The 27,862-nt window shown below is 33.8% G+C and overlaps 1 protein-coding gene across 2 annotated transcripts in view; it reads right to left on the reverse strand.

Annotated features, from left to right (window-relative positions):
* The window catches only part of LOC130892478 (zinc finger homeobox protein 4), a 169,551-nt gene that overhangs the window by 94,987 nt on the left and 46,702 nt on the right, over window positions 1-27,862 (reverse strand). For both annotated transcript variants that reach the window (XM_057797917.1, XM_057797918.1), the window contains exons 3-4: window positions 14,477-16,841; window positions 4,880-7,893 (exon numbers count right to left, since the gene is read on the reverse strand). In XM_057797917.1, coding sequence (XP_057653900.1) covers window positions 4,880-7,893; window positions 14,477-16,808 — 5,346 coding nt within the window. In that variant the 5' untranslated portion in view covers window positions 16,809-16,841. The remainder of the gene's footprint in view (window positions 1-4,879; window positions 7,894-14,476; window positions 16,842-27,862) is intronic.

Consider the following 27,862-nt stretch of genomic DNA (forward strand, 5'->3'; position numbering starts at 1 on the left):
GAAAGCCATCAATAGAGAATTTGTAAATGTGGTAAAAATTGGTCATCGTTATGTGATACAATATTTTTATTTCTGAAAGGCATTAGCCCAACGACCTGCAGTGGTCGACTAAATGAGGTGACGACTCCAGAAATGTTGAATAAAATCCACAAAGCGGTACTAGTATTATGCGAGCTTATAGCAACGTTTAAGCAAAAAAATCAAGCAATAACGGGTGCATTTGACTAAAAAGAAAGTTTTGTTTCATCAAGACAACGCACCAGCTCACACATCCGTTGTTGCAATGACCAAAATGAATGAATTAAAGTTTGAATGGCTATCTTATACACCCTATTCTCCAGATTTAGCCTCCTCGGATTATTTTATGTTCCCGGACTTGAATAAATGGCTCGGTAGTCAAAGTTTTTCCAATAATGAAGAGGTGACGTCACCAGTCGATGGCTTTCCTGAGTTTTCCGAGAAGCTTGATGATTTTTATTAAAATAAGATATCTTTGCCAAAATTTTTGTATTTTCTCTATTGGGCCAGTTAATTCTGGAACCATCCTCGTATTTATCTCATACAGTTGACGTGTAACTGTGTAAAACAGTAAAAAGTTAAGTACCTATCACATTTTTTTATGACTTGCTTGCTACTTTTGGAAACAGATGTAAATAGAGTTGTAACAAGCAAGCAAGCTTTTTACTTCTTATTTTTACACTTCTATTAGGATAAATTACGAATGAACAAACAAAAAGTGTAGATTTACCACAGACGAAGAAAATGTTACCTCCAATCAACCAGCTCATCTAATGTTACACCAATGGTTGAAGTATTTAGATTTTTCCTTAGAACTCAAACAAACTATGACATGGTATACGTAAATTTAGAACTGATGTCAGTACCAGAATTAAAAAAGATACGCATTGATTTCAAAGAAAGATTTCAGTAGTTGCTATATCTGGCAAAAACACATAATTTTCTAGCACACTTTCATTCGTATATTTTCTAGAAGAACTTGCAGAAAGACAAATATATGGTGAAGAACAACCACGAAAAGATATCGCCAACACATTCGAGTTGAAATACACTTATGAATTTACGTCCTCTCTTTTTTGATAATAACAAGCCTTATTAATCGCCATTTCACTGATAATGATTTCCAAGATTTTAGCGGGCGAAATCTCGTGTCACTGAGACTTCTATGCTTTGTTCCATTTGCATCTTAGAACATTTATGTGCCGAATATTGAAAATGTTAAATTTACCAGTATAAAACTAGTATGTATAAAAATCAGATAAAAGTACTGATGAAGTAGAGAAAATTCCGAAACAGAAAGAAGACGAAGTTACGAGTTTGAAAGGTCTATTTGGAGCCACCCAATATAATTTTTAAGAATAATAAAGAATTTATTTTCAAGAGAATACCGTTACTTTGATTATTGTTATTACGAAAAATATAGTAAAAACCTCACAGAGATACAAAAGCGGTTATAAGCAGGTAAGAAATATCCTCTTTGCCAAAAAAGAACCGGGTCTATAAAAGTAGGTGTAGGTAAAAACATTTACGATGACCATAAACTTTCTTGAAACTCTGATGTTATTAAGTACCCTAGTCGCATTGTTTAACATTGTATTAATATACCCTTGTTTGCATCAAAACAAATATATACCTACCTAGAAATATTTGCCTGTTTTAGAACGGGATATTTTACTAGTTTCAAGAATTTCTTTTCAAATCTATCTCGAGAATGAGGGACAAAAGATATTCATTCAAATATTGATTCCAAATTTATTCAAATAAAGTCGCAATTTATAGCCCAGTCAAACTGTCAATTGTTAAAATATTTCTATCTAGTTCTATATCACTAATAGTTAAATAATAAAAACAAAAATTGTTCAATATCATTCCAATAATGTACGAGTTTAGATCAAAAAAGAAATAGCCGTAACCTAATAAGAGAATAGATAGTTTTCGATAAAAAAACAGAAACTACCTATAGAGGAGTCTAAAAAACAAAGATAAATGGAATTAAAGGACTATATAAGACGAAACGTTAAAAAATTTTAGGAAAACACGAATAGTAAGACACAGGATTAGGTTGTTTCTGATGAAAGTATAAAAAGTACACAACAAGGTAGAAAATTGAAATATGGAAGAAAAGCCTTCGAAGATGATTTGGTATTACTTGTTAAAAGAAAAAGAACTAGGACTAAACTAGGAAAAAACTACAGAAATGAATAAAAACATGAATTTAAAAAAAAAACTAGTCACTCCAATGCCCACGTCAGAATCACGTAATACAACAAAAAGTTGGAGCATTAAGATAAGAAGCATAGATATGACTTATCTAAAGAAGATAAAAGGTCAAATGAAATTGTACAGGATCATACAAAACTAGTATGGATTGAACATATAGTAAGAATATGAGGAAAGAAGTGGTTGAAAAAGTATACGAAGCAAGAACGACAAAGAAGAAACATGGAATGCGGTAGTTAGGGTATTTAATGGAGGACAATTTGAAGAAGTAATAAGACATCAGATTAAGTTTGAGTAAGAAAGTAACTAGCCTCCAGTTAATATATGAGAAACAAAAGAATAAATCATATCCTTATATTTATATCCAACTATAACAGGGTCGGATGATGTGCGGTTTCAATGCCTTTGCCTGTGTCAGTTCATTTCTAGCCATGAATATGTATGTTTTTTAAAAATGATTGTTACAAGAGTAGATCGGGCCGCGATAAATACTTTTAATTGGAATAGACTTCAGCTTTAGCAAGCATCCCTAAAAGTACAGTTTGGAAAATTGTGAATAATTCGAAAAGAAACACGAAAAGACAATTTCAAGAATACTTGATTCGCTGCTATATATTTGGAACGTATGCATCACAAACAAACAAAATTCAAAATTTTCTTTAAATTATAAATGCCAGATATGATAAATAGTCAGACATTTAGGAGGTTAGATATCCTTCGAAAATATTTTAAAAGTTCCCTTGAAATGAAAATAAATGATTTGATATTCATCATTTATTTCATGCTATTGTTTCCGCGAATTCTCGATCAAGAAGTAGATTTCAAGGCTATATAATTTTAATTAATTTAATTATTATTTTTCAAACTACAGAAAACCAAGGTGCGCCATCTATTGACCGAGTATAAAATGTTATTGTAAAATAGCGTGAAATTGTTTATGTAACAATAATAAACAATTCACGAATTTGATATTTACTAGTACAAATGAGAAATTAAGTTATACGATGTTCAAAAGTGTGATGAGAAAGTATTGTTTCTTTTCTAGAACTTCGTAATAAGATTTCAATGCAATGTTTGACGATAATAAATTTTTAATCGCTTGAATAATTGATAATTATAGAGAATATATCAGTACGTCAGATATTTTATAACGAAATAATTATAATAGAATCTATAATGAGTTTTAAGAGAAAAATCATATGATTAAAGCTATTCTAATAAATAAACTTTTATTATATTTAACTAATTGTTAATGGAAATTACGTATGATTTAGCACATTATATAATTATGACATAAGAAAACTAAATTAAAAAATGTTATCACTGAAGAAATATTAAAGTAACGATATTGAGACACACTGTATAGTATATCACGTGGAACGCAATATGTAAAGACATACATGTCAAATAACGATGAATCTGACGCAATTATCACAATATTAAGATGATATTACGTAATCAAATAATTGGTTTAATGTCTTATGTGACTTACTACTATAAATTCTAACCTTAGAATCATTTTTAACTATAGTTTTAAGCATGCGAAATGATAACGAATTGTTTACATATCAGTTTATCTGTTGCTCAATATTAGTTCAATTCACTTCAACTTTTTATATGTTCTTAGGTAACTTTTCATGGAAAATCAGTTATTTATGTCCCATGTTAAGATGAAAAAATTGTAGTGGAGAAAAATATTAATATAGTGCGCAAATATATATCGATGAATGTTGACTTCTTAAAGACGAGGTCTGAATATTTTCAAATAAACCCCGTAATTAACAGCTTTATCATATTTTATATCACAGCTAAACTGACCCAAAAGTCGTCAAGTTGTACAGCATGATTGTAAGGTCATAATTTTAGAAGAATTTTTGAAAATTTAGTTTCTTTAATGAATCTAATAGATCAATAATTCCACTAGGTTTGATGTTTTACACTGAAATGGTTTTGTTCTTATGGTTTATTGAGAAAAATTTTATAAAGTTAAATTGAAATGCTCGAATTGGAGTTGCAACAATAAAAAAATTAACAGTGAAAGTTTAAATTCGAATTGAAGATGTATACAGTGGATGAAAATACATTATACCCTTTCAATACAGTATTATATAAATTAAATGAGAGGATCCATTTGTAATTTGGAATAAAATCCATCTGGAATAGTAAATAATGGAAATAATATTATTTGACTTAATCTTAAGAGTGAAAGAACAGTGCATAGTAAGAAAATAAAAGTTGTAAATAAACTTAACCATAGTCAAATATTTTACGCACTGAAAAGTTTTAACTCATATATTTCACATTTTAAATTATTTATTTCTTTCCAAATTTACAATTTTATAGTATTTATAATATTTAATAGAATCATAAATTGAACCAAAAGGGCTTTATAACTATAGCAAATACTTTTATGAATGATTTTAATGCTAATTTTTACCAAATTTTTACCTAATTTTTAACAAAATATTTTTATAAAACTGCAAATTTATGCACAATGAAAGGTTAACTAGATAGATGATATTTTTATATTAATACTGTAGTAACTATCATAAAAAATGAAAGTAATATGATTTATAGAGAAAATTACAATATAATATTTTGAAGTAATTAAATGTAAAATAAATAATTTTGAAACACTTACTGCTTGTTGCTGCATCATAGCTTGTTGTTTAGCCATCATTCCAGACTGATCTTGTGGTCCAAATTGCGAGATCGGATCGAACGGTGGAGGCGGCATCATCAACGGAACAAGAGGCGGTTGTAAATTCATAGCCGCTAAAGCGTTCAAACCAAGCGGCAGTCCCATACCCATCATTTGCATCATAGGATTGAAATTAAGTTGTTGGAGTTGCATTACGTTCAAAGCAGCTTGCATTTCAGACATTTGTTGAGCTAGTGCTACTGGATTCTGTGCCATACTTTGCGCGATCATAGCTTGAATATTAGCTGGCAAAGAATCCGTGCTGCTGGCCGGCGTCGTGGAGGATGTCGGTGTCGAGGGTGCGGTCGAAGCGGCTTCCGGTGGCGTTTGTAAATTAAGTTTCGCATGTAAAGTTTCTTTAGATTCGTCCTGCTTCTCCGGCGTCGAATTTTCTGGACTGGACGTCGTAGTGGTATTGGACGGCGTAGCACCGGGAGTCGATACACTAGGCAAGGCGTTGAGGGTCGAGGAAGTCGCCGCCGTCACCACCACCGTTTTCTTTTCGTATTCGGTTTTGAACTGTTGAGCATATTTTTCTAAGAATTCTAGCGGCACTAAATCTTTATGAACTTCTTCACAGTGAGATTTTAACACCCACACACTAGAGAACTCTTTATTGCAATGTTGGCACGTAGATTTACTTACTTCGGGTAGGTTGGTTTCGATTTCCTCCTCGGTTTTGGACTCGGTACCGTCTGCGACTGCTATCGTTTCGGCGACGGGTTCTTCTTGCACTGGAAGCGGTGGAGATTGTTGTTGTACTTCGTTCGCGGCGGCGATTTCTTCAGCTTCTCGTTGTTGTCGTTGTCGTCGTTGATGTGTTTCATTATATTGCATCACCAAATCGAAACCGAAACTTTCTAATAAATGTTTATACATATGAGAGCCGGTTTTTTTCGGTATTATATTAACTTTTATACCGCCTTCCGGATTATCGTTCGAGGGTGGTGGAGTTTTAGCTTGACTCGGTTCGTGCGCCCCCTGATAAATCGCCATCGGCGTTGTAAACATACAGTACAGTTGCTGATGAGCGTTCAACTGATCTTGCGAACTAAATAGCGCACCGCACTTAGAGCAACTCATCATCCCTAAGTTACCTGCGAGTCCAGGTGATGGTGGGGTCGGAGAGGGTTGTTTGTCCCCACTACCCGGCGTAGGACTGTTTTGTTTCGGAGACTGCATGGCTTCGGGTTGTTCTATCAGTGGTTTCGACAGGTCGATTTGACCGGACAATGCTAAATCTTGTAATTTACTAGCTCTAGTTTGATGTAAGACACTTCGCATGTGAATATCTAACGTACTGCCTTGTGTATAAGCTACTTTACATATATTGCACCGATATTTTTTTTTATCATCTTCTTCTGACGATGTACTTTTTGGCGTTAATGTTAAATTTTGCGCTTGCGCGCCTGGTAAAACGGGCGAAACCGGCGTATTATTATTATTATTTTGATTTTGTTCTTGCATTGCCCTTTTTAATTTATGTAAATGACTCACAGAGTTATAATGTACTAGTAAAATATTTTTTTGCGTGAAACTTTCTTTGCAAACGTCACATTTATAAGGTCTATTAGGATCAAGATATTTCTCCATTGGATAACTCAATTTTTCACCTTTTCTATGTAACAACGTTTTATTATGAGCCGTTAGATAACTTTGTCTTGTGAAAGCTACTTTACAACGATGACATTTATATTTTCTATTCGGATCGTTATAACTATCTTCTGCTATAGCTTGACTGTTCAAATAATCTTCTAAAAATTGTTGGTCCTTGTAAATAATACTGTCATCTGAATTTTCACCGTCGTTTTGATTTATTTCTTCCAAAGATTGACTACTGTTTAATTCTTTACTTTCGTCGCATTCTAAAGATTCATCTTCGGTGCGTAACGATTCCTTTTTCAAAATTTCATTTGTAGAACTATCTAAAACTTGTCCTTGCAATCCTGCTAATAACAAAGGATTGTTCATTAAACTTTGTTTATAAGCATTTAATTCTTCGTCTGTTAATTCTGAATGTACACTTTCTACGTGTTTATGTAGAGCAACGAGCGATCTGAAGCTTCGTCCGCATAAAACGCATTTCGTTGCATCTCGAATTAAATGATATTGTGAATGCAATTGTAGTTTTTCTAATGTTTTGAAAGCTAAAGAGCATTGATTACATCTGTATTTATAGACGTGTTTTTCCGATACGGACATATTCGCAACGGAATTCTTAGCATGTACTTCTTTGAAATGCATTTGTAAAGTATGCGCCGTCGGAAAAAATTGATTACACCCTTTTTTCCAACAAAGATAACCCGGTCCGCTTGGCGTTTGTTTTATTTCTAAATGTCCAGTTTCGTTCTGATGATAACATAATTCGTCTATATTCCGAAACGTTCTGAAACACGTGCTACATCTTTCCGATTCAGATTCGGTATTATCGTCGCTGTTATTTGGGGACAGTAAATCGACTTCGTTCGATGTTATGTCTGTTTTTTCGAACTTGTTAGATTCTTTGGAAGACACGGAATTTGGTGATACTATTTGATTGGGTGTCGTTTGCGATTGATTCATTGAATTATTCGGAGTGGGTGTTCGAGACGTTTGATTTAACCAATGACTTTGATCGACAAGCATGAGTAACCGTTGCAGACCTTCGCTGTTTACCGAATGTATCTGCATAACGTGCCTTTCGAGTAATATACGATCTTTAAAAACATCCTGACATAAAGGACAGTGTAAAGAGGGTTGTTGTTCCGGTATGGATGTGTTACTAGTACCGTGTTGGGCGAGTATGTGGGCTTGAATGCGCATTTCAGAATCGCTGGTATAATCACAAAAAGGGCACATGTGTTGAGAATTTCCACTCTCGCTATTATTAGCATCGTCGTTGTCTTCTCGTGGTTCGGATTTAACTTGATTCGTTTCGATTTGACATAGTTCCAAATTGATACTATCTCTTCGCTCTGTTGGAGAATAAAAGAACATTTTAAAGGTAAAATTCGGGTTCGTATTGTTACAGTAATGACAGAGATTACGGGTAACTTTCAAAAAGTTTAAAACACCGGGCCCCCTGTGACAATAAAAACAATTGTTCGGCCGCTGCTATTGTATTCAAGGGCCCGGGGCTTGAAACCACGCCTCATCGGCAGGCTTACGTTCCATAAAATGTATACCTAATTATATGGGCTAAATATTTTTAATAAAAACCCCCCAATTATTTGTATCAAGCATATGTTAAAACACTTTTGGCTACGCCTCGAGTGTCGGACTATATTACAAAAGTACGCCAATTATCTTCACCCCAAAATTCATCAAAACATCGTTATTACTATTTCTATATAAAGCGTCTTCTTTTTCATCTAATATATAATTACTTTTATACATTTTTACAATAAAATCACGCACAACCGTTCTTTGGTACAAACTAATAATAAAAAGAGAAAGCTTTAATCCTTATCAAAAATGTCCTTATAGGATTGATATCATTTAACAAGAGTCTAAAGTAACGTAACAAAGAATAAATAGAAGAGGCCTTGTAATGAAAATTATTAACCTTTTCACAGCAACACCCTTTTATAGTCGGACCAGTGAAGCTTTCCCGGCTTTGACACATTTTAGTAGGTCTAGATGAATGTTCTGTACTTGCGGACCATCCCTATAGTCAAGCGCAAGATTTTCATCATTTGACGGCTGTGACTGAGTAAAATAGTCTCATGAACGCATTCTAATGGATTTCAGAAATTATTGATAAAGTAATACGAGCAGTGAAAAGATTAAAAAAGGTTATGTAAAACATAAAATCCTCCCAGTTCTCCCAATATTAATTGCAGATTATAAAAACTTATATAAAAACCCTTGCCGACAATTTTGATTGATCTACCAAAGGCGTAGATACCTCATTTTATAAATTTATTATTTTTATAAATATTTTTGAAAATATGTAGTCCTACTTGAAAAAAAAATCATTTTATACTCGTTAACTTGCTACAACTGAATATTAAATTATAAAACTTAAATAGACAAGTAAAATGTACCTGACTGTCAGGGAGTTTGGTTTAAACAGAGTACTAGACATGAACTGATCCCTTTTTGTACCCCATTCGTTTTTTATCAGGAAACGAAATTTCAAAGCAAAAGCCATAAAAGGAAATAAATGTTTACAAATAAAACAGAAGAAAAAACATTTCAATTTCAAATTATCTCTATAAATAATTATGGTAGTCAGAATCGACTGAATTAGAGTCATCATTTGATTGAATTATAATGGATTATAAAGAGGGTGATACCACATACTCATCTTCTTTTTTAATAACATGTTCAACACAGTTTTTCCAAAGCTCTTGGAGGTCTGCTACTAGAATTTCCTTTACGAGTTCTACAACCTGTTTACTCAGTTCTAGAGAGTGATTCGTAATTCTGATTGTATGTTTGCCCGTATTAATTGTATATGGTTAAATATGCAATAGTAAAAAGGTATTCTGAGAAGAATATGACCCTGTTCTTTGCACAGCTTGTCAATATAATAAATTTTCTTTAACTTAGACCTTTATTAACAGTAAGCAATTCTTTGTTGGTTGGACCTTTTTTTGCGATCGCTAACAGGAGTAGGAATATTTTTTTCAAACATAAATGGTAAGATTTGAGCTTATAGTCTGAAAATTTGTGAAAATTGGTTTTCTCGGAAAACTTTTTGTCCAGAAACTAATATAATTTTTGAATTTTTGTGAACAAAAAGCATAGCCTTCTATAGTTTTCTTCATTCTTTCGTTATTAACTTGCATTTTCAACTACCAGTTCAAAAATATTTCAAAACAAAACAAAACAAAACAAAACTGATATTTAAAAAAAATTAACATGCTTATATAAAAACATCTATATTTTCGATGCTTTTCGATACGTCGATTTATTTTTAACATGAATCAATCGAGAAAACTTGTATCCAAGAGATCCTGTATCTTGGATTTCGTCAATTGAATATTTGTGAGGATTATACAGGGTTGAAGTTGGAGTAATATTTGTTTTAAATAACACTATATAAATTTATAGTAACTACAGTTGTGGAATTGCAACGTTGTAATACAAAAAAATTGGAAGACTAACCTTGATACTATCAAAAAAAGTCATCAGCCCTTTCATGATCATATAAAGCGAATTATATATCATAAAGTTAAGAAAGAGAAGCTCAGATCTTAAAGGGGTCCCCTTCGCTCTAAAAGTGAAAGAAAATTATTTTTGATTTTGTTAAAATTTAGTAGAAACGGAATTTTTTGTTAAGAGGAGTCCAAAAAAAATATCAGTTACTAAAAAAACTATTATAATCGGAAATTTCTTGAAAATTGGATTTTTCGAAAAGTAAACATTTTATCCAGAAACAAATATAATTTTTGGAAGTTTTTTCAACAAAAAGCATGGATATCGATTCATTTTTGACATGATTCAATCGAGAAAGCATGTATCCAAATGACCCTGTATCTTGGATTTCTTGAATTGAATATTTGTGAGGAATATACAGGTTTGAAGTTGGAATAATATTTTTTTGAAAAATGGCACCATATAAATTTATAGCATCTACAGTTGTGGAATTGCAACGTTGTAATACAAAAAAATTTGAGAAAGGAAGCGTCGGAAAGTTTTATTTATTTCTTAAATATAGTTATTGGAATTTATATCGTGTGTGGACGCCGTTATTAACTTGAAATATTTTGTGCTCCAACAAAAACTCAGAATTTTTTAATTTTGTTCCTTAAAAAATTTAGGTTATGTACACTAAAATCCGTAGAATGTATTTTAATTTTTATTTATGTTTCTCTACTAACAACAACGATATCTTTTTTTAATACACGTGACAATTTTAATATTTATTTATTGTTGTACATACCATGCAAAATATATTTTACCACGTGGACACTACACTATTTGTTGTTTATAAAGCAGACCACGCACGTAAGAATTTATAAAATCGTAAATCCCAAGTTTTTAATATTTTGTGTATGGTTTTATTCTCTTTTTGATACGATTTTGATATTTATACATTTATAATATTTGTTTTATTATATTAAAATCCACCACCAATAAGATTATTACACAAAATACAGTGTACTAATTATTACGGGCAAACACTTTGTGATGATTTTTATTTGTTTTGATGTACACTCATCCAAAAAAACTTATTATTTTGTTTCAGTCACATCCAGTTTTTTTTATGACAGATATATATTCTTTTCTGACCACATTTACGTGTTTTTGTTTGAATAATTTAATTTAGGTGACTGTTTAAGGACTGCATTTGAATAATTTACGTTTGTTAAATTGTAAATATGCCGCGGACGTGTTCTAATAACCCGGACAGTTTTTGTTATGTGTGTGGAGAATCCACTTTTACATCTCAGCATCGAAAATTTACAGCATTAATTGAATAGTGCTGCTTTAGACTATTTTAGTTTTCCTGTGCTCCACCAAGATAAATCCTGGGTTCCCTAGGTTGAGTTGAACAAGAATCTAGATATTTGCCTTTTGGTATACCAACGATTTGGACGCAACCAAAAGATCATGTAAATGATTGTTATTTTTGTTTAATTCAAACAAAAGGCGTCTCAACCAAGTCCAAACACACTGTCCGGTACTCAAACTTGTCATCGGCAAACAGACCAATCCTACATACTGCCGAACAGCCTCTACCAAAGCGTCCACATCAAGCAGAAAATCAGGATTCTGTTTCTAGTTCGAAATTCTTATTCAAACCGATAAGGTATTTCAAGAGAGTGACCCAAGTTATGAACCGTCAACTTCTAAAGGACCACATTTATTGATACAAAGCGTAGGTGATTTTAATTTGTATAAAAATCAAGCTGAGCTTATGAGGCCTAGATTAAACGACTGAAATTCTCCTAGTACGAAAATTTCTTGAATCCGACATCGTGACGATGAAATGAAACCTTATTTTCTAAACCAGATTATTTAATCTTTTGTAACAACTTTCCCATAGTGATGAATTTATTGAATTTTATATATGATCCACTGGCGATTCTTCATCGTCTCCTCAAAAACTAACTTGAAAGCAATATTGCTATACAACAGAAACAAATGTCCTTCAGTGCTGGTTTGTCTTGGTTCTAATATGAAAGAGACTTAATACAACATGAAGTTCCTCCTTGAAAAAATTAAATGTAGTGAAAATTTTTGAAGATTTTGAAGTCATTGCTTTTCTGCTTGGGGAAGAGCTAGAAAGTATGGCCCAAGCGTGGATCACTTACTCCAGGGCAGCAGAATATTAAAAATGATCCCGGAAAAATTTTATGAAAGCTATGCCTTCCATCCTAAGATGGAAGTGGATTCTTATATCTGAGAAATTTCTCAAACTCGGCGAGAAAAAAATTAAAGAGGGAATGTTTGTTGGTCATAAATACGGTCGAATGAACTGGAAATGTTTTGTGAATGAATACGAAACCATAAAGCGGAAAATTACAAAGACTTAATCAATGAGCTTATAATTTTATACAAAGAGTTTGGATGTAAAATATTTTTGGAAATACATATCCTGCACTCTCATTTGAATTTGTTCCCCAAGAATTTGAGTACCGCGAGAGACGAATGATGCGAAAGATTTCGTTAGGACATTTCCTTAATAGAAAAGCGCTATCAAGGAAGAAAAATGCTTGCAGATTAGATATTTAATAAGGACCTAGTAGAAGCCTAACATTGATATATTATTCTTTGAGTGCCATAGCACATTCAAAATTTGTTATAAGTTTTCGTGTGACAAAAAAAATGTTGACTAGTGTTATGGTTACGAATATACTTAAATGTTTATAAGATTATTAATTTTACAATGGTTAATAGTCATATTCTACTGGAAACCAAATTTATTTTTCACTTTCTGAGAAAACCAAATTGTTAATCCTAAATCATTTCATGTGAACGTTTACATTTTCGAAATATTTTGGTTTTTTTGTCCGATAAAACTACAGGAAATCACTATCTAGCATAGCAAGTACTTTTTAAAAGTTAATCGGATAGAGATGAACGTATTAGAAAGTGTATGATATATAGGTGCCTTATTTTTAGTCTTAATGCGCGGATTTTCTTCTATTTACCTAAAAACATCGCGAAAAACAATTAATATTGACCGATTAGGACCTCGTCATAGAATATTCAACTGTTTTTTTTAATAATTTCACTTTTTCAAACGAAATAACAATGACAACTGTTAACTTTAAAGCAATTCAACATAGTGAAATTAAATCGTTTCATTTTGTACTTGAAAATACCTTATAGTTATCTAATTAAGTATCAAATCTTAGCGGTTGCTATATAGAATAAAAAAATAGTATTTTTGACATATTTTTGAAAATTAAGTCAGCAGTGTCCTCTTTAAACGAGATTCACTCAAAATCACAACTAGTATCTGTTGTCTCTAGTTTCCGCATGGAAAATTGTGAAATTTCATACCCGTATTTCGCCATAATCAATTTGTCGACTGATAATTAATCATATATAGTCTCATATCTATTTCCCCCTCATTTTCCACCAAACTATTATCTAAATTTTTTTTCTAATCATCTGAGCACTTGTTATTTCTAGAGAACACCCCCAAAATATGAGAAATGTTTCAGATGAATAAGAATTTGAATTGCTTCATGGTGACGCTTAAGGTTGAACAGTAAGCCAGTGGCACAATGTTTTTTATGCTCATAGCAATCACAAATGGTGGAATATATAAAAAAAAGTGTGCATGGCCTTCGGTGGTTCGTTCGTCAACCTTTAAAGTATTTACAGTGTTATTTGGTTAATGGCACCACAGTTGAACAGTATAACGCACTAATTATGTAATTTGTATTAATAAAAGTATTGAACAGCAGCGGCCAAACACCCGTTTCGGAACTAACCCACCCGACATACTAATTTGAAAATAAAAGTTTGATGTTCAATGTCAATCGAATATAAACAAGCCATATGTATTAAAAATCTATTTCTACAAATTATATCCTTGTATAATCCCTTAATTTTATTATACATATGTTTCCTAGGAATGTCTAGCTGTAGCCAGTTGTGTTCAAGCAAGTTCTTCTTTGAGGGATCCATACAAATGAAAAAATAAATTGATAAATATGGATTATATTGCCACTTCATCCCGCGCAAGATACAATGAAGCTTCATACAAGAAACTACAGGGGTAGGTTGCGATGATAGTCTTAATTTAAAACGAATTAAAAGCTTGAAAACGTGCTGAGATTTTTCTACAGTTCTATTGATTTCTGATGACTGATTGGACATTTCCATAGCAACCTCCGATCACTGAGAAGCTTTGATTCAATCCAACCTTGAGAGGTTGCTTCTACGAATAGAACAAGCTGTAAATTTCGGCTGATTTCAGGTTTTCACCTACGAAGTTTTCCTACATAAGGTATCTCTTTCCTAATTACTAACAAATCACACCAAAATATCATTAAAGGTTTGTTTGTATTTGATTGACCTTGAAAACTCAAATTAACCTTCGCGGAACATCATTATATAAATATTCTTGATTAAAAGGTGAATATTACTTACCTGGAGTATGCTGTTGTGCTTGTTCAATAGGACCTGATACCACGTGGAAAACGTCCCCGATTTCAGGATTATTTTCTTTACCTTCCGCCCGTCTTTGGAGTTGATGTAATTGTTCCATATGAAGATGCTTTAGAGATCGTACGTGTTGTAATAGAGGTAGCCTTGTAGTAGACGAGAATCCACACAGTGAACAATGATGGACTTTTGATTGGTGAGGACCGATATTGGAACATTTTTCAACTAGATGTTTCATTAGAGCTACTCCGGCGTCGTGTCTACTAGCTGCCGCATGTAACTGCAGTTTATGTGCTGAATTAGTATAATAATCACAAGCGTTACAACGGATTTGAACTCCTCCAGGTGCTGAAGCGTATTTGAGTTTCCATTCGTTTCTCGGTCCGCCCTCTTTGACGTGATTCACGTGTTGCAGTCTCTGTAGATGCTTATCAGTCTTACAGTGGAGTTGAAAGTTTGCCTTGAGATTAGTTTTGTATGTGCATAATTTACACACGTAATGACCGGCTACAACGGCGAGTATTTCTTGTTCTCGTAGTCGCGTACGATCTAACGCCAAATGCCTTCCAAGCTCTTCCAAACTATCACTTTGAAAAACGTTACACACGCAGCATTGGTACGTTTTTTCTGGATCGGGATCCGCTGGTTCCGGTGGAGGTTCCATCGTTTCGGGATTCAAACCAAGATCTGAATGTGCTGACATATCAGCGGGTCCTGCGTGACCTGGTAATTGACCACCGGTCATCATTTGTATAAGTAAAGCTTGATTGTAGGCCATATCTGCTAAAGCAGCTTCGGGTTTATCTCCTAAACCAGGATACATGCCGTATAAACTTTCAATGTGTTGTTGGGGATGTTGTTGATGATGTAACGCTGATAATGTTTGCATGTGTTTGACGTTTTGTTGTAGCACTAACATGTTGTGGGTATGTTTCTCAGATGTCATGTGGATTCGTAAATTACGCGCTACGTTAGTTTCGTAATTACATACGTCGCATCTGAAGCTAGGTTTAGGTTTATGGCCGCTACTAACAGGCGAATGGTGTAATGGAGAAGCTTTAGGAGGAGATTGTCGATTCTCCGAGTTCGGTCCGCCTCCGTTTTGTAATTCTTGCATGTTATTCAAATGTTTATCCGATTGCATGTGTATACTAAGGTTTCCTTTGGTTGTCGTCGAGTAGTTACATACTTCGCACCTATAAGGTTTGTAACCGCAAGTGTAGGTTTCGCCCCTCGCCAATCGAGGATGAGGCTGTCCGGCTATACAATAAATACAGCTAGTTTCGGCTTCGGGGTGTTTTTCTTTCATATGAATCTCTAAAGTTTCTTGATATTTGTAATGCCAATTACATTTTGGACATTTTAGAGTTTTACAAGAATTTCTACTGTGTACATTCGCTAATCCAGCAGGTCCTAGTCGTCCTGACGCGAGAATCATCTCACATCGCGCACATTCTACGCCAGAAGGTCGTCCTTGTAAATGCTCTGGACAAACACCTATAGTTGTACCAGTCATAAAAGCTGGCGGTGCAACAAAAGGTGGTGAAGGTGATTTACCAGGGGTGTTTCTAGATGTATTACATGACGATGGCGTTTCTGAAATAGGTGAAGGTCCTTCATTTCGATTTTGTACAGAATGAACGATATTTGAATTGTGATTTTCATGACTTGTCGTACCGAGAGGTTCTAATAATGATACTACTGGCCTTTTATCAGCCCCGACGCACTGTAATATTGCCGAGCAGTCTGCAGCTAACACTTCGCGTTCGTTTTCTTTGAGAGTAACACCGTGCTCGGATTGTGCGTGATTTGCAAAAGACCGTGCAAAACCGAAGCTCAATTTACAAACAAAACACATTAGGATGGGTTTAACTGGCACAGAAGCAGGCCTAGGTGGCCTAGCGTCTCTTAGCGCGATCACACGATAGCTGTGTACTGCAGGTAGATCCGTAGGACGGGCGGGCTGCCTAAGTAACCTCGAAACGTACACGGCTTGAAGAGGTGGCACGATTTCAGGAACATTCGTATTATGTCCTTGAGTTTCGTTATCACTCTCGGAGTCTTCGATTATGTAAGCAGAACCATCTGGATTATAAACGATTTTACCGGCGAACTGCTCAACGTCAGAGGTGTTGATTTCCTCTTGTGACATGACTGGCGTTGGCAGTCGCGTCGGAGGTGGCGGTGGTGGAGATGCGCCCGGGGCGGCAGGTGGTGGACTCGCCTCCTGCTCTGGGCTCATGGCGTCGCTTTCACTATTCTGCCGGTCGGTGCGGCCGCCGGAACTCTGCTCAGGCGCCGCGGACAGAGTGGGCATCGCGAAGCATCACATGTTCGCTAAGAAGATGCCCTGTAAACAAAAAAAAACAAAAATTAGAAACATGATTATTGATCATAAAAGTACGTAAACGGTTGAGTCATAAAATTGTTAATATCGGCATATAAATTGAGCACAGGACAAAAAAGACGGTTTCTTCCATATTTCTTTGTCAAAAGTGAAGATTTAAAGGTTGTTCAAATGTCAATAAAAGGGAAATATATTTGTTGAGAAACGTTTAGACTGAAATATCCGCCTTTATCGATACTTAGATTCTATTTGACAAAGTTAGTCTTTGTACAGAGTCTGTGCACCATCTTTTATGATCGTCGTATTAAAGTTAGAGAAATACAAAAAGCAAGATGCCGTGTTTGTATATTTTGGACCAAATGCATTCAAATTCAGATCTCATTGACGTAGGGAAATGAGTAATATTTTTGCATCGATACTTAGCTGCAGATTAAACCTGGCTTCACCAATACATTACAATTACAATAATTACAATACAAACAGTTTTAAAGTGATGGTAATAGCATTTAAAGGAAAAGAAAGTGCCTATTCACCATATGTGACTCCTAGCGACTTTTCTTATATCCTAACCTCAAATTTTCGCTTGTAGGAAAGAGATTTACATTAGACGAAGACGTCATCTAGAAAATTTAAAATTTTGAAATGAGTTTTTTCAATATAGCTGAGATAGGTTTCGAGGATTTATGAAAAAGCGCCTAAAACTAAATAAATGGAAAGCGGAAAGCTTGAAATCTCTAAGCCGCAAAGAATGTAAAACTTGGACGAGGTGGTAGTGTATTAACCATAAAATTGGATGCGTACTGACCAGTAAGGCTCCAAATAGGTGAAAATATTTCGTTAATTGCGTGTCACAATGTCCGTGAAATTTTTTTTCTGTCTGTTTTGATTTCTGGGAGAAAATACGAAAAACCTGAATTTTCAGAAAGTCTATCACTTGAATCAGGTAATCAAAAGTAATCTATTCTTCAGAAGGGAAAGTTCTTCTTGTTCTAGATGGTCGAGGCTCTCATTTCATTGGTTAATGATAATGAACGTCTACTCAGCTACACGTCTTGTGTTGTTTTTCAAAGAAGAAACACCAACAAAGAACGTTGCCTGTTATACATAATAAACTGAGTAAAAAGAAACAACAAGTTGAGGTTTTGATATAAGCAACTCATTTAATAACTCAAAAAACAAACGACTTCGTGTATCTGCTGAAGAAAGTTTCGATGGAAATGACAACACTTGTATTGAATGTAACGAATGTTATGATGAAAGAAATTGACAAAAATAGGAAAAAGGGAAAATTATAATTCTTCGATAGATTGTGTACCAGTTTTATCCTACAGTGAAGAATGTTTTGATTTAGCTCCAATTAATTTTAATGGCATTAATAAATCTTAATTATTATAATAGATTGGGACCGATCTAAACGATTTAGAATTCCTTTGTCTAGAAGAATGAGATACACATTAAATATTCCGTTGTTGTTAGAGAGAACAACAATCTATGTAATTGATATCTTCGGGCGATGCAATCAAGAGCGATCTAGTGGTTAAATATTCAAGCATTTATAACACGAGCTGTTTTTCCCGAACAATATTGGCATCTGAATATTAAAATCAAAAATTATATTGTATGCACGCAAATAATGTAGAATTAAGCCGAGTTTACAGTATAACATCTTTAAGATTGCAAGTCTGTCTGACCCCAAGCTAAAATCAAACGATAACTGTCGATAATTTGCTCTATTATGCTTTTTTTTAGATCTGAACCTTTATTTATTGTCGATTATTATTAGAACCTTATGTGCTCGTTGAAATAAATTATAAATCGTAACAACCATTTTGTAATATATTAATTTAACCTTCTCTATTTTGTTTTTTAAATCAGTACGATTCTCGCCGTCATTAGCAACTAAAATGGAGCTCGTTTCTATAAAAGTTTCGTAAGAATATTGTTATATAAACAAAAAATATCAGGAAAGTATCAACAGTTTTTCACGATAGTAAAATAGTGGAGCGCATAAAATATATGTTGCGCTAAAAAGAAAAATAATTCGAGAAAAACCTCGTTGTAATTTTATTTTTTATTTCTTATATACGACGTAATCAAGAATGATACCTAAGGCCGCTTGACATGATGCAATACAACGTGCAATGCAATGCAACACGCAATATTTCTTGACCAAAAGCACGTGCAGATGAAGTTCGGCTGATTGTTTCATACTAAATCTCTCACATTATCGATTTGGTATCTTTTCTATTGCGTGCCAGATGCAAGTCTAGTTACTTTTAGCGTAACAATCAACCTCCGAAAGCGAGACAGCAACAGATAAACCGGTGGCTCGCGCGGTAATTTTGACTAGCTCGCGGTGATGCTCAGAGGGTTGGCAGCACTGAGTGTCTGGGAGCGCTGCAGCCGATTGGTCATTGCCAGAGTTACACGTTTTTGTTTCGCAGACTGTTATTGTCACGCTTGTAGCCAGAGTGAGGTTATGTGTTTAATTAAAGTGTACACGCTTAAGCTCTTTTCTTGTTTGTTTTTATTGTGGCTAGTTCAAACAAAAACTCGAAAGTCGGAAAGAAAGGAAATGTTGAGCGTCATTTCAAGACAGTCCACAGTGGAATTGTCTATCCGCTGAATTCAATTCTGATAAGAGAGAAGGTGATGGAATTAAAATCTCAGCTAAATCACAACTATCAACTTTTTTTAAAACACTAGACAAGATTGCAGCTATCGAGGTGTCATTCCTGGTTTCCAAGGTCATCGCTTGACATACGAAACCGTATGAAGATTGTGGGTTGATGGAAACTGCATTTTTAGAAGCTGCAGATACATTATTTGATAACTTCAAAAATAAAGCTGTGATCATGTCTGATATTAAATCTGTTCAGCTTTCTGCTAATATAGTGATGCAAAGAGTTGAAACTATGAGTTCTGATTTAGGTTCACAGCTTAAAACTGGTTTCGATCGTTGTAGTTATTTTTCTATACAAATTGACAAATCAACTGATATACTTGATACAGCTGAGTTGGCTATTTTTGTAAGAATGGTATTTGAAACAAAAGAAGACCTGGTAAAGGTTGTGCCGCTCACTGGGCGTAAAACTGGAAATGATATATTCTTAGCAATGGTAGGCGTGGAGAAAGGATTTATTACCTTATATCGTAAAGACAGACAACATTTTTATCTTACCATTGTATCATACACCAGCAGTTACTGTGTGGAAAGTTCTTAAGCATGATCGTGCTCTTCAAAGACGATTGTTCAGAGAACTAATTGAAGAGCTAGAATACCAGTATGGTGATCTGTTGCTTCTCACCGAACTGGAAGATCCCAAATGGCTGCAATAACCAAGAATGCGTGGAATTTTTTTCAGAATTAAAACAACAATTTGATCAACGATTCTAAGATTTTAAAAGCATATTGATTGTGGCACAGAAGATTTTTCAGCTTGTGTTGTAAAACATTTTGGTGGAGATCAGGCTGAAATAGAAGTTGTTGATTTTCAGAATGACCTAAAATCCTTCTCTACCACTGAAAATGTCTGGCCTCTAGTCCCCAAAGAAAAGTATCCAATTGTGGTTGAAGTTGCATTGAGATTGAGAGCTATGTTCAGTTCTACATATTTGTGTGAAGCATCTTTTTCAAGTATGAAATTCATAAAAAACAAATATAGAAACTGACTAATAAACATTTGGACAACTGCATCAGAATGGGAGCTACAACATACTCTTCAAACTTCAAGAAAACAGTTGATGGCCAAAAAGAGTTCCACTCCTCTCATTGAAACGAACATTTGAACTTTTTTTGTTACACATCCTACATATTTTGATTAGTTCTAGAAATAAATGTTCGTTTGTAATGAACTGGTTTAAATTCTATTTGGTATAGTTTCTTTATTTCCATTATTTCTAGGTAGATCACTAAAAGGTTTATAAATGCAAGGATAGATCACTAACTCAAAAGTTTGGCGACCACTGACCTAGAGCATGTCTCTTTCCGAAGACGAAGTAGCCCAGAGTTTTTTTATTATTGTAGTCCCTGTTCTATGAAATCACCTGAACTTTCTTAAAGTGGCAGATTAAACAGTGAAACCACAGGAAAATTCGAGGGCTGCTATTCAAGTTTTGACGATTGTCAAATAATGCGGTATCAAGCGCGAACAAATCTTTTCAAGAGCAAGATGTTCATGCGATATTGAATATATGCTAGTAGAATCAATGCCCAAGTATGCCTTAATCTCCCAGTATGTCACATGATGATCTTGCAATATCGGTTTACGTGCAGTATCGATGTTTTCTAGCACAACTCCCGATTTTGAACAACCTTCATTTTGTAGCGAAGTACGACCACGACTGAAAAAGTTGAAGCGAGTTGATAGGCCCATTGCTGTTGGTTTAATCTACGTCGAAAATCATCGCCCGAAAATGTTCGCGATTCAGGTCATATTTGACATCTTTACATCATTGTTGCCTTAACTTGAGTAACAACCGTGGTAGACTCGACTCATGAGCTAATTAGGACCGTGAAGGAATGGACAGAAAGAAAGCAAAGTGTTCTAGCCGAATATTGGTATTTCCAAAGCTTTCTGAAGCAAAATCATGAGGAAAACCAGCATCACGTACATGGTCTGAGACAATAATCAGCTAAATTATTAGAAAACAGGAAGATTAAAGAACTAGTAAGAAATAATATTGGGAAGCAAAGTTTTCAAAAGCAAGAATAGAACGATGAACTAGCTATGTAATAATAAGGGTCCAATGTGAAGTAATACTGAAAAATATGTTACAGGTGGCTTCCAATTAGGAAATAAGGTTGGAGGTTCAGGTTATAGACCTGGTGCTCTAGTATTCCAGAGTCTAATAATGTCTTGGTTTCCTATTTTTTGATAGATGATGTTCACGCATTCACCGTCATTGTTATAAGATCTTACTATGGATTTGAACTGATGACACATTACGTTCAATTACAACAATATATAGAAGGTCTAAAATTTTTAGCCTTGAATATAATCTTTTTAAAACATTTTTTTTTTCTTACTTTGAGTCGTTGTTTATTTATTTCGTTTGAGGGTTACACAATTTTGAGAATATTAAATACATTACATCCTTCTCAGATGTATTCTTTGTTCCTTACATTATCATAAGAAATGTCAAATGCTTGGATAATTTTGAGCACTACTGTATAATTGTAAGTTTGGAATTTTCTCCCATTATTATGAGGTCAGCTATTCAATTAATCATATTAATTGTTTAAACCTGTTTTCATTTTATTTGAAACGACTAATTATTCTTACCACAATAAAAGATTAATTTGTACAGACAGGTGTTGTGTACAAGTTGAATTAAAATTTAAATTTCAAACATTTTCATCCAATTAAAGTAATTTGGCAATGATGAAGTTTTCAGGTGTCTATGTCGAATAATTTTTCGTAACATCCTTCCATTTCCAACCACCCGAATTGAGATAACAAGTGGTAATTTGGGTTCTTGGAATAGAGCAGAAAGAAAGCTACTACATCAAATCAAGAAAATAGCGTCAGTTTTGTAAAGAAAGAGTTTCGATTTAGAACAGAGCAAAGAGCAAGGACCATAAAGATTATTGATGAAAAAGTATGTTGTGTCCTACGAACTAGTCTCATATGGAAGCTTCTCTTCCTATCATGGGTGATAAAACGGATGGAATAGAGTATAATTTGCTTTTATCAAAAATTTTTTTCAGCGATTGTCAAATTATACGGTATCCAACGCGGAAAAATCTTTTTGACTTCCAAATGTTCATACAAAATTGAATGTATGATAGTGAAATTAATGCCCAGGCAAGCCCCAATATCACGGTATACAACATAACGATCTTGCAATATCAGTTTACGCACAGCATCGATTTTTTTGGCACAACAGCTGATTTTGGAAGACGAAATTCATCCCGTAGCGAAGTGCAACCACGCCAAATGACGCACGAGAAACCGCAGCTCTGAAAATTTCTGTAGACGTCTGTGCGAGCCATCTGCGCTAGTCTTTCAGCCATGAATTTTGTCTACGGCCGACTGACATTTTCCTTCGATCTTTCCTTCTATTATCAGACGGGGAATCTCATATCGCTCGCCTCTCATTATATGTCCCAGGTACTTCAACTTTCTCTCCTTGATTGTCGTGAGAAGTTCTTCATGTTACCCATTTGGTGTAGTACTTCTATGTTTGTCTTATATTCCGCAGCATTCACCTGCAGGCGTCTTACTTTCGCACCCGTACAGAAGAACAGGAAAGATGTAACAGCGAAGCATTCTGGTCCGGAGTTCCAGGCTGAGGTTGCGGTTTGCCAGAAGAATCCTTATGTTGTTCAGAGCACTTAGAGATGACACTAGTTCAATGACCAATGATAGTGTGGTCTTGGACGTATTCATATAAAGGCCAACTTGCTTGCTATATTTCACAATAACGTCTTCTGGCTACTATCACGGTATCATCTGCGTAACGAAGATTGATCTTTATGTCTGCAGTTGTATTCTCGAGGGCTTCGAATACTGCCTCAGAGTAGAGGTTAAACAGTAGGGGGGACAATACACATTCTTATTCTTCTTATTGCTATCTCTTCTGATGTGGACCTTTCGATTTTGACTGTTTGATGCCAATAAAGTTGATCATTTTTTTGGTGTAACACACTGTCAGAAGCTTTTTTTTTGCAAACTCCTGTTGGTTTTATCGATGTCGAATGTCATAGAAAATCATCACACGTCAAAGTTCGCGATTTGTTTCCATTTTTTGACCTAGGTTAATTTTTATAGTTTTGAAAATCACTTATTTTCAGTTTACGAATGAATTTAATCGAAAAGATCCGAGCTTTTGTCCATATCATGAGAATGTAGTGTATAAGTGGGCAGGCAGAATACATTTAATTTGTTTTGTGAGTGTCAGAGTGTAAATATTCTTCAACACGAAAATACAATGAGAAAAGTATTTTTAACAGCGATTTTTAGCAACTATAGGCCATCTGGGGTTAAAATTGCGTGCGAAGTAAGTAAAAAATATATGATAAAATGATTACCGTTGAACATTTTTATAAAGAAAGCATATATTTTGACGAACAAAGCTGATCAACGAGATTTCATTGATAGTATATAATTAATAAAAAAAGAAAAAGATGCAGCCATTTTGGACCGAAGGTACGTACTTCCCAGACTAGTGGTGGATTTTTTAACTTTTGGCAATTATGAGTAATTTGTATCACATCTGTTATTAATCAAACAGACCGCGTCAAAACGACCCATAACAATTTTTGTTACTATTTAAGAAAATAATTATGTTTATCATGAGATATCGATTAAGTCGGGTCCCAGAAAGATGATTAAAAAAATTATATAGGGCCGATAAAAAATACGCAGTTATTAAATCCGTTTTTATCCTAAACGACCTACGGTTCAAAATGAATCTTTTCAAATGCCCAGAGTACTAATTTGAGAGATTTCGTCGAAAAAATTTTATAATTATGTGTAATTTTGATTATAAGTGAGGGTAAGGCGCCGCCAACAAGTTGAACAAGTCATTTTTATATACAGAGACGTGCTAACAATATTTTAATAAGGTACAATAATCTTTCAATACACCCACTTAAAAAAGTTAAAAGATAGGATCGATAATCTGGAGGAGTATTGAATGGAAAGGCAAATAAGAAGAAACTCTAGGAGAGAAAAATTGATGGGGTTTCAACAGAAATTCTCAAATATAACAGCAAAGATATACAGTAAAGAATATGCGGAATGAAGAACGAATTCCTAAGAGATGCAATAATATGTACAATATTTAAGAAAGAAAATAAAAGTAAATGTGATAATTATATCAATTTTGGAAGTGGTATACAAAATTATGGATAAAATTGTGAGAAAGAAACTCAACGAATACCATGAAAGGATAGTGGGAGAGGTTTCAATAAAGGAATAGGAATACGAATCAGAAATTTTCCCTTAAGACGATCATGTTATATTTATAAATTCTAAGCAGGCTTATGACATAATAGACGTATGTTGTCTTTAATGAACTAACATCAACAGACCAGAAGAAAAGAAGAAAGGAATTCTGAAACGTCACAGACCTATCATAAATTCTAAAAGAAAAACTTTCAGAAGCAGTTAAAATCAGAGCGCATGAAACAATTGTAAGATCAGCAGTTTTATACGAAGTGAGTTGGTTCAATCTACGTCGAAAGACATAGAAAATGGCACGAAGATGTTTACGATTTAATTTCATTTTTTGACCAAGATGAATGTTAAATCAAGTACCCAAATAGCACTCGTATGACATTATTAAAAACGTCAAACTTCATGATGGTAGATTTGACATAATAGAAAAGATTAATTGGAGAGAAATAGCAAAGTACCGAAAAATGAAGAATATTTAAGCCATGTCAAGCAGCCCTGGAGAGCTGAACCATATAAATCATACTTCCTTTGACGATGTTTCTATTGTTCAAAGTACTCTTTTGTCATATGGTTAAGACTTTTGCTTTTCATTTTTCTCATTCCCTTCAAAGTCAAATTGTAGCCTTCGGAAATGGGAAAATATCAAATAGATACCCCCGATTTAGTGAAGAACATTTTTATAGATTATTCAGTAGTCTTGCGGACTTTCTTTGTGAAAAAAATAATGACTTAATGTTCTAAAAATCGCATCTTCGTCTTCCTAGAACAATATTTTCAAATTTTTGATCGTTTCTGATTGAGGACTGTCCCAATCTTTGTTTATTCAACGTCGTTCTCAAAAACTTTTCTTTTTTTTGTGTTTGCTTAGAAAGATCTAGAAAGTTTCTTTAGACAGTACTCTGGTCTGTTCTATTGTGGTCTTACATTAACACAGTCTTCTTTTAGATTAAGAATTTCCTTACAAGGGTTTTAATCATAAAATAATTTCAATATTTAGTTAGATTCTTTGATATTTATCGTTATCGCGTTTATATTTCGTTACAGACATTTCAGAAATGACCTAGATTTTTCGCAACTCGTCTATATTTTCGAAATTTGTAGCTGTTGGTGGATAACCCATATGCTCTACGCCTCTGGTTGGAGATACGAATCATGGTTGGTGGTGTATTCTCGTTGGTTTAATGTTGTACTTGTAATTACCATTTCCCACACCATGGTTTAATCACGGCAATAATTAGGGCCTTTTTGCTTACTTTGGTTTTTAATATACTTACAATTTTTCCCATGAATGTTCACGATTGATTTTACTTTGTTCTTTTTGTTAAATTTCTCGACACGAACCAATTTTAAGTAGGCATTCTGCAAATTATAATGGGCGCGGATGGATTTAAAATCATTTTCATGATTACGTATATACAAAGATACATATAGTTTAGATGGAGTAATTTGCGAAGAATACATTTACATGGATACAAGTAACACAATATTCATTTCTATTATAGTACTAATATAGTACTAAATTTCTTTAATTTCTTATTTCTTAGATCTTTTGATATATTAACGCATCTAAATGTTTTTGATTTTAGGTCTCTTCCGTTTTAAAATTAGATTTTTTTCATTATTTTTCAAAAGAAAGATGAAAATTGACATTTTGACATTTCTTCAAGCCTTTATCAAACTATGATATTGACACTGACAATTTTCCTATTTATATTGATCAATAGATCATCTTCATCATGAATATCAAAAAAAGAATAAAATCAAACTAGAACTTTGTTCTGATAAGAAAAATAATAATTTTTCCTCAGTCCTTATATGACAAATATATAGCAGTTATCAATTAAATTATTCATAGTTTTATTAGAATTTACAAAATAGAGCTATTAATTTTACTTAAATTCTTTAGGTCTTTTTCATGATTTATAGTTTTTTCGTTCTTATGAATGTGAACCATTTCTAAAAATTCTCTTTTTCGTGTATTAGATTCCGTTTCAAGAATTTTTGAATATTTAAAATTGAATTTATGTTTATATTAATTATTATTGATGACCTCTTAGTCTATTTTATAAATACTGAGATGTCTGTCCTATGTAGACAGCGTCACAATTACTACAAGGCACTTAATATATAATATTACTTCTTTTTTTTTGGTGTTTTAGATTTTAATTTAGTGAAATATTTGGATAAAGTATTATGTCCATTATGACTTATACTAATATCATACTTATTAAAATAATTTGATAATTGTTGGGAAAGTCCTTGTACATATGGTCAGGAAAAATGTTTTATGTTTTGATGTTTCGCTTCTATTTTATTTTTTAATTAATGGTAGTATCTGTTAATCCTTTTCTTAAATATTATGTTTTATTAACAACTAAAAAGAGTTGATTCTAGTAACGTTTGTGACAAAAATTTTTTGATAAATTTTGTAGGGCAATTTTATGAATATAAATACTTAAAGGACCATTTTTTTCAATTGCGTTGCTTTATATGCTGAATAGGTTTTGACTGATGGTCATGTGAAAAACTCGAGATCGACAAGCCGAATGCGAACATCGAGCACACGTGAGTCGAGCACACGTGAGTCGAGCGCACGGTAGTTCGAGCGCACGGTAGTTCGAGCGCACATTTCCAGGTATAAAATATAAAATATTCCCTGTATTTACCTTGAAATGCTTATTACCTTAACTGAAAGAACAAAAATTATTGAAGAGTTAACAAAGAGTTAATACCAGAGTAAAAAATACCAAAAATGTACTCGTTCTTAGAAAAAATAAATTTTTCTTCCAATTTTTGTTGAATATTTTATACAATATTGATCATTTTTGAAAATCTTAGATGTTGCTGATGGTGTTTCGTTTTTTCATAATAATAATAATTATTCAAAAGTTCGTATGTTTGCCCATCTCTAGGACTCACTTCGACAGTTCTAAATATGCCAGTGCGCTCGATGCACGTGTGCTGCTCGCACCCCACCGACGAGCGAACCATCGTGTTAATAAGAAAGAAAGAGATTTGTTGGATGAGGATGAGTGGAAGGTTCATTGGAGGGTGATTATGGCTGCTTCAGGCTGAAAAAAGAAAAAACAAAACAAAATGAACCACCGTACGTGACCCGAA

The sequence above is a fragment of the Diorhabda carinulata genome, chromosome 4, assembly GCF_026250575.1.
Source record: "Diorhabda carinulata isolate Delta chromosome 4, icDioCari1.1, whole genome shotgun sequence".
Lineage (NCBI taxonomy): Eukaryota > Metazoa > Arthropoda > Insecta > Coleoptera > Chrysomelidae > Diorhabda > Diorhabda carinulata.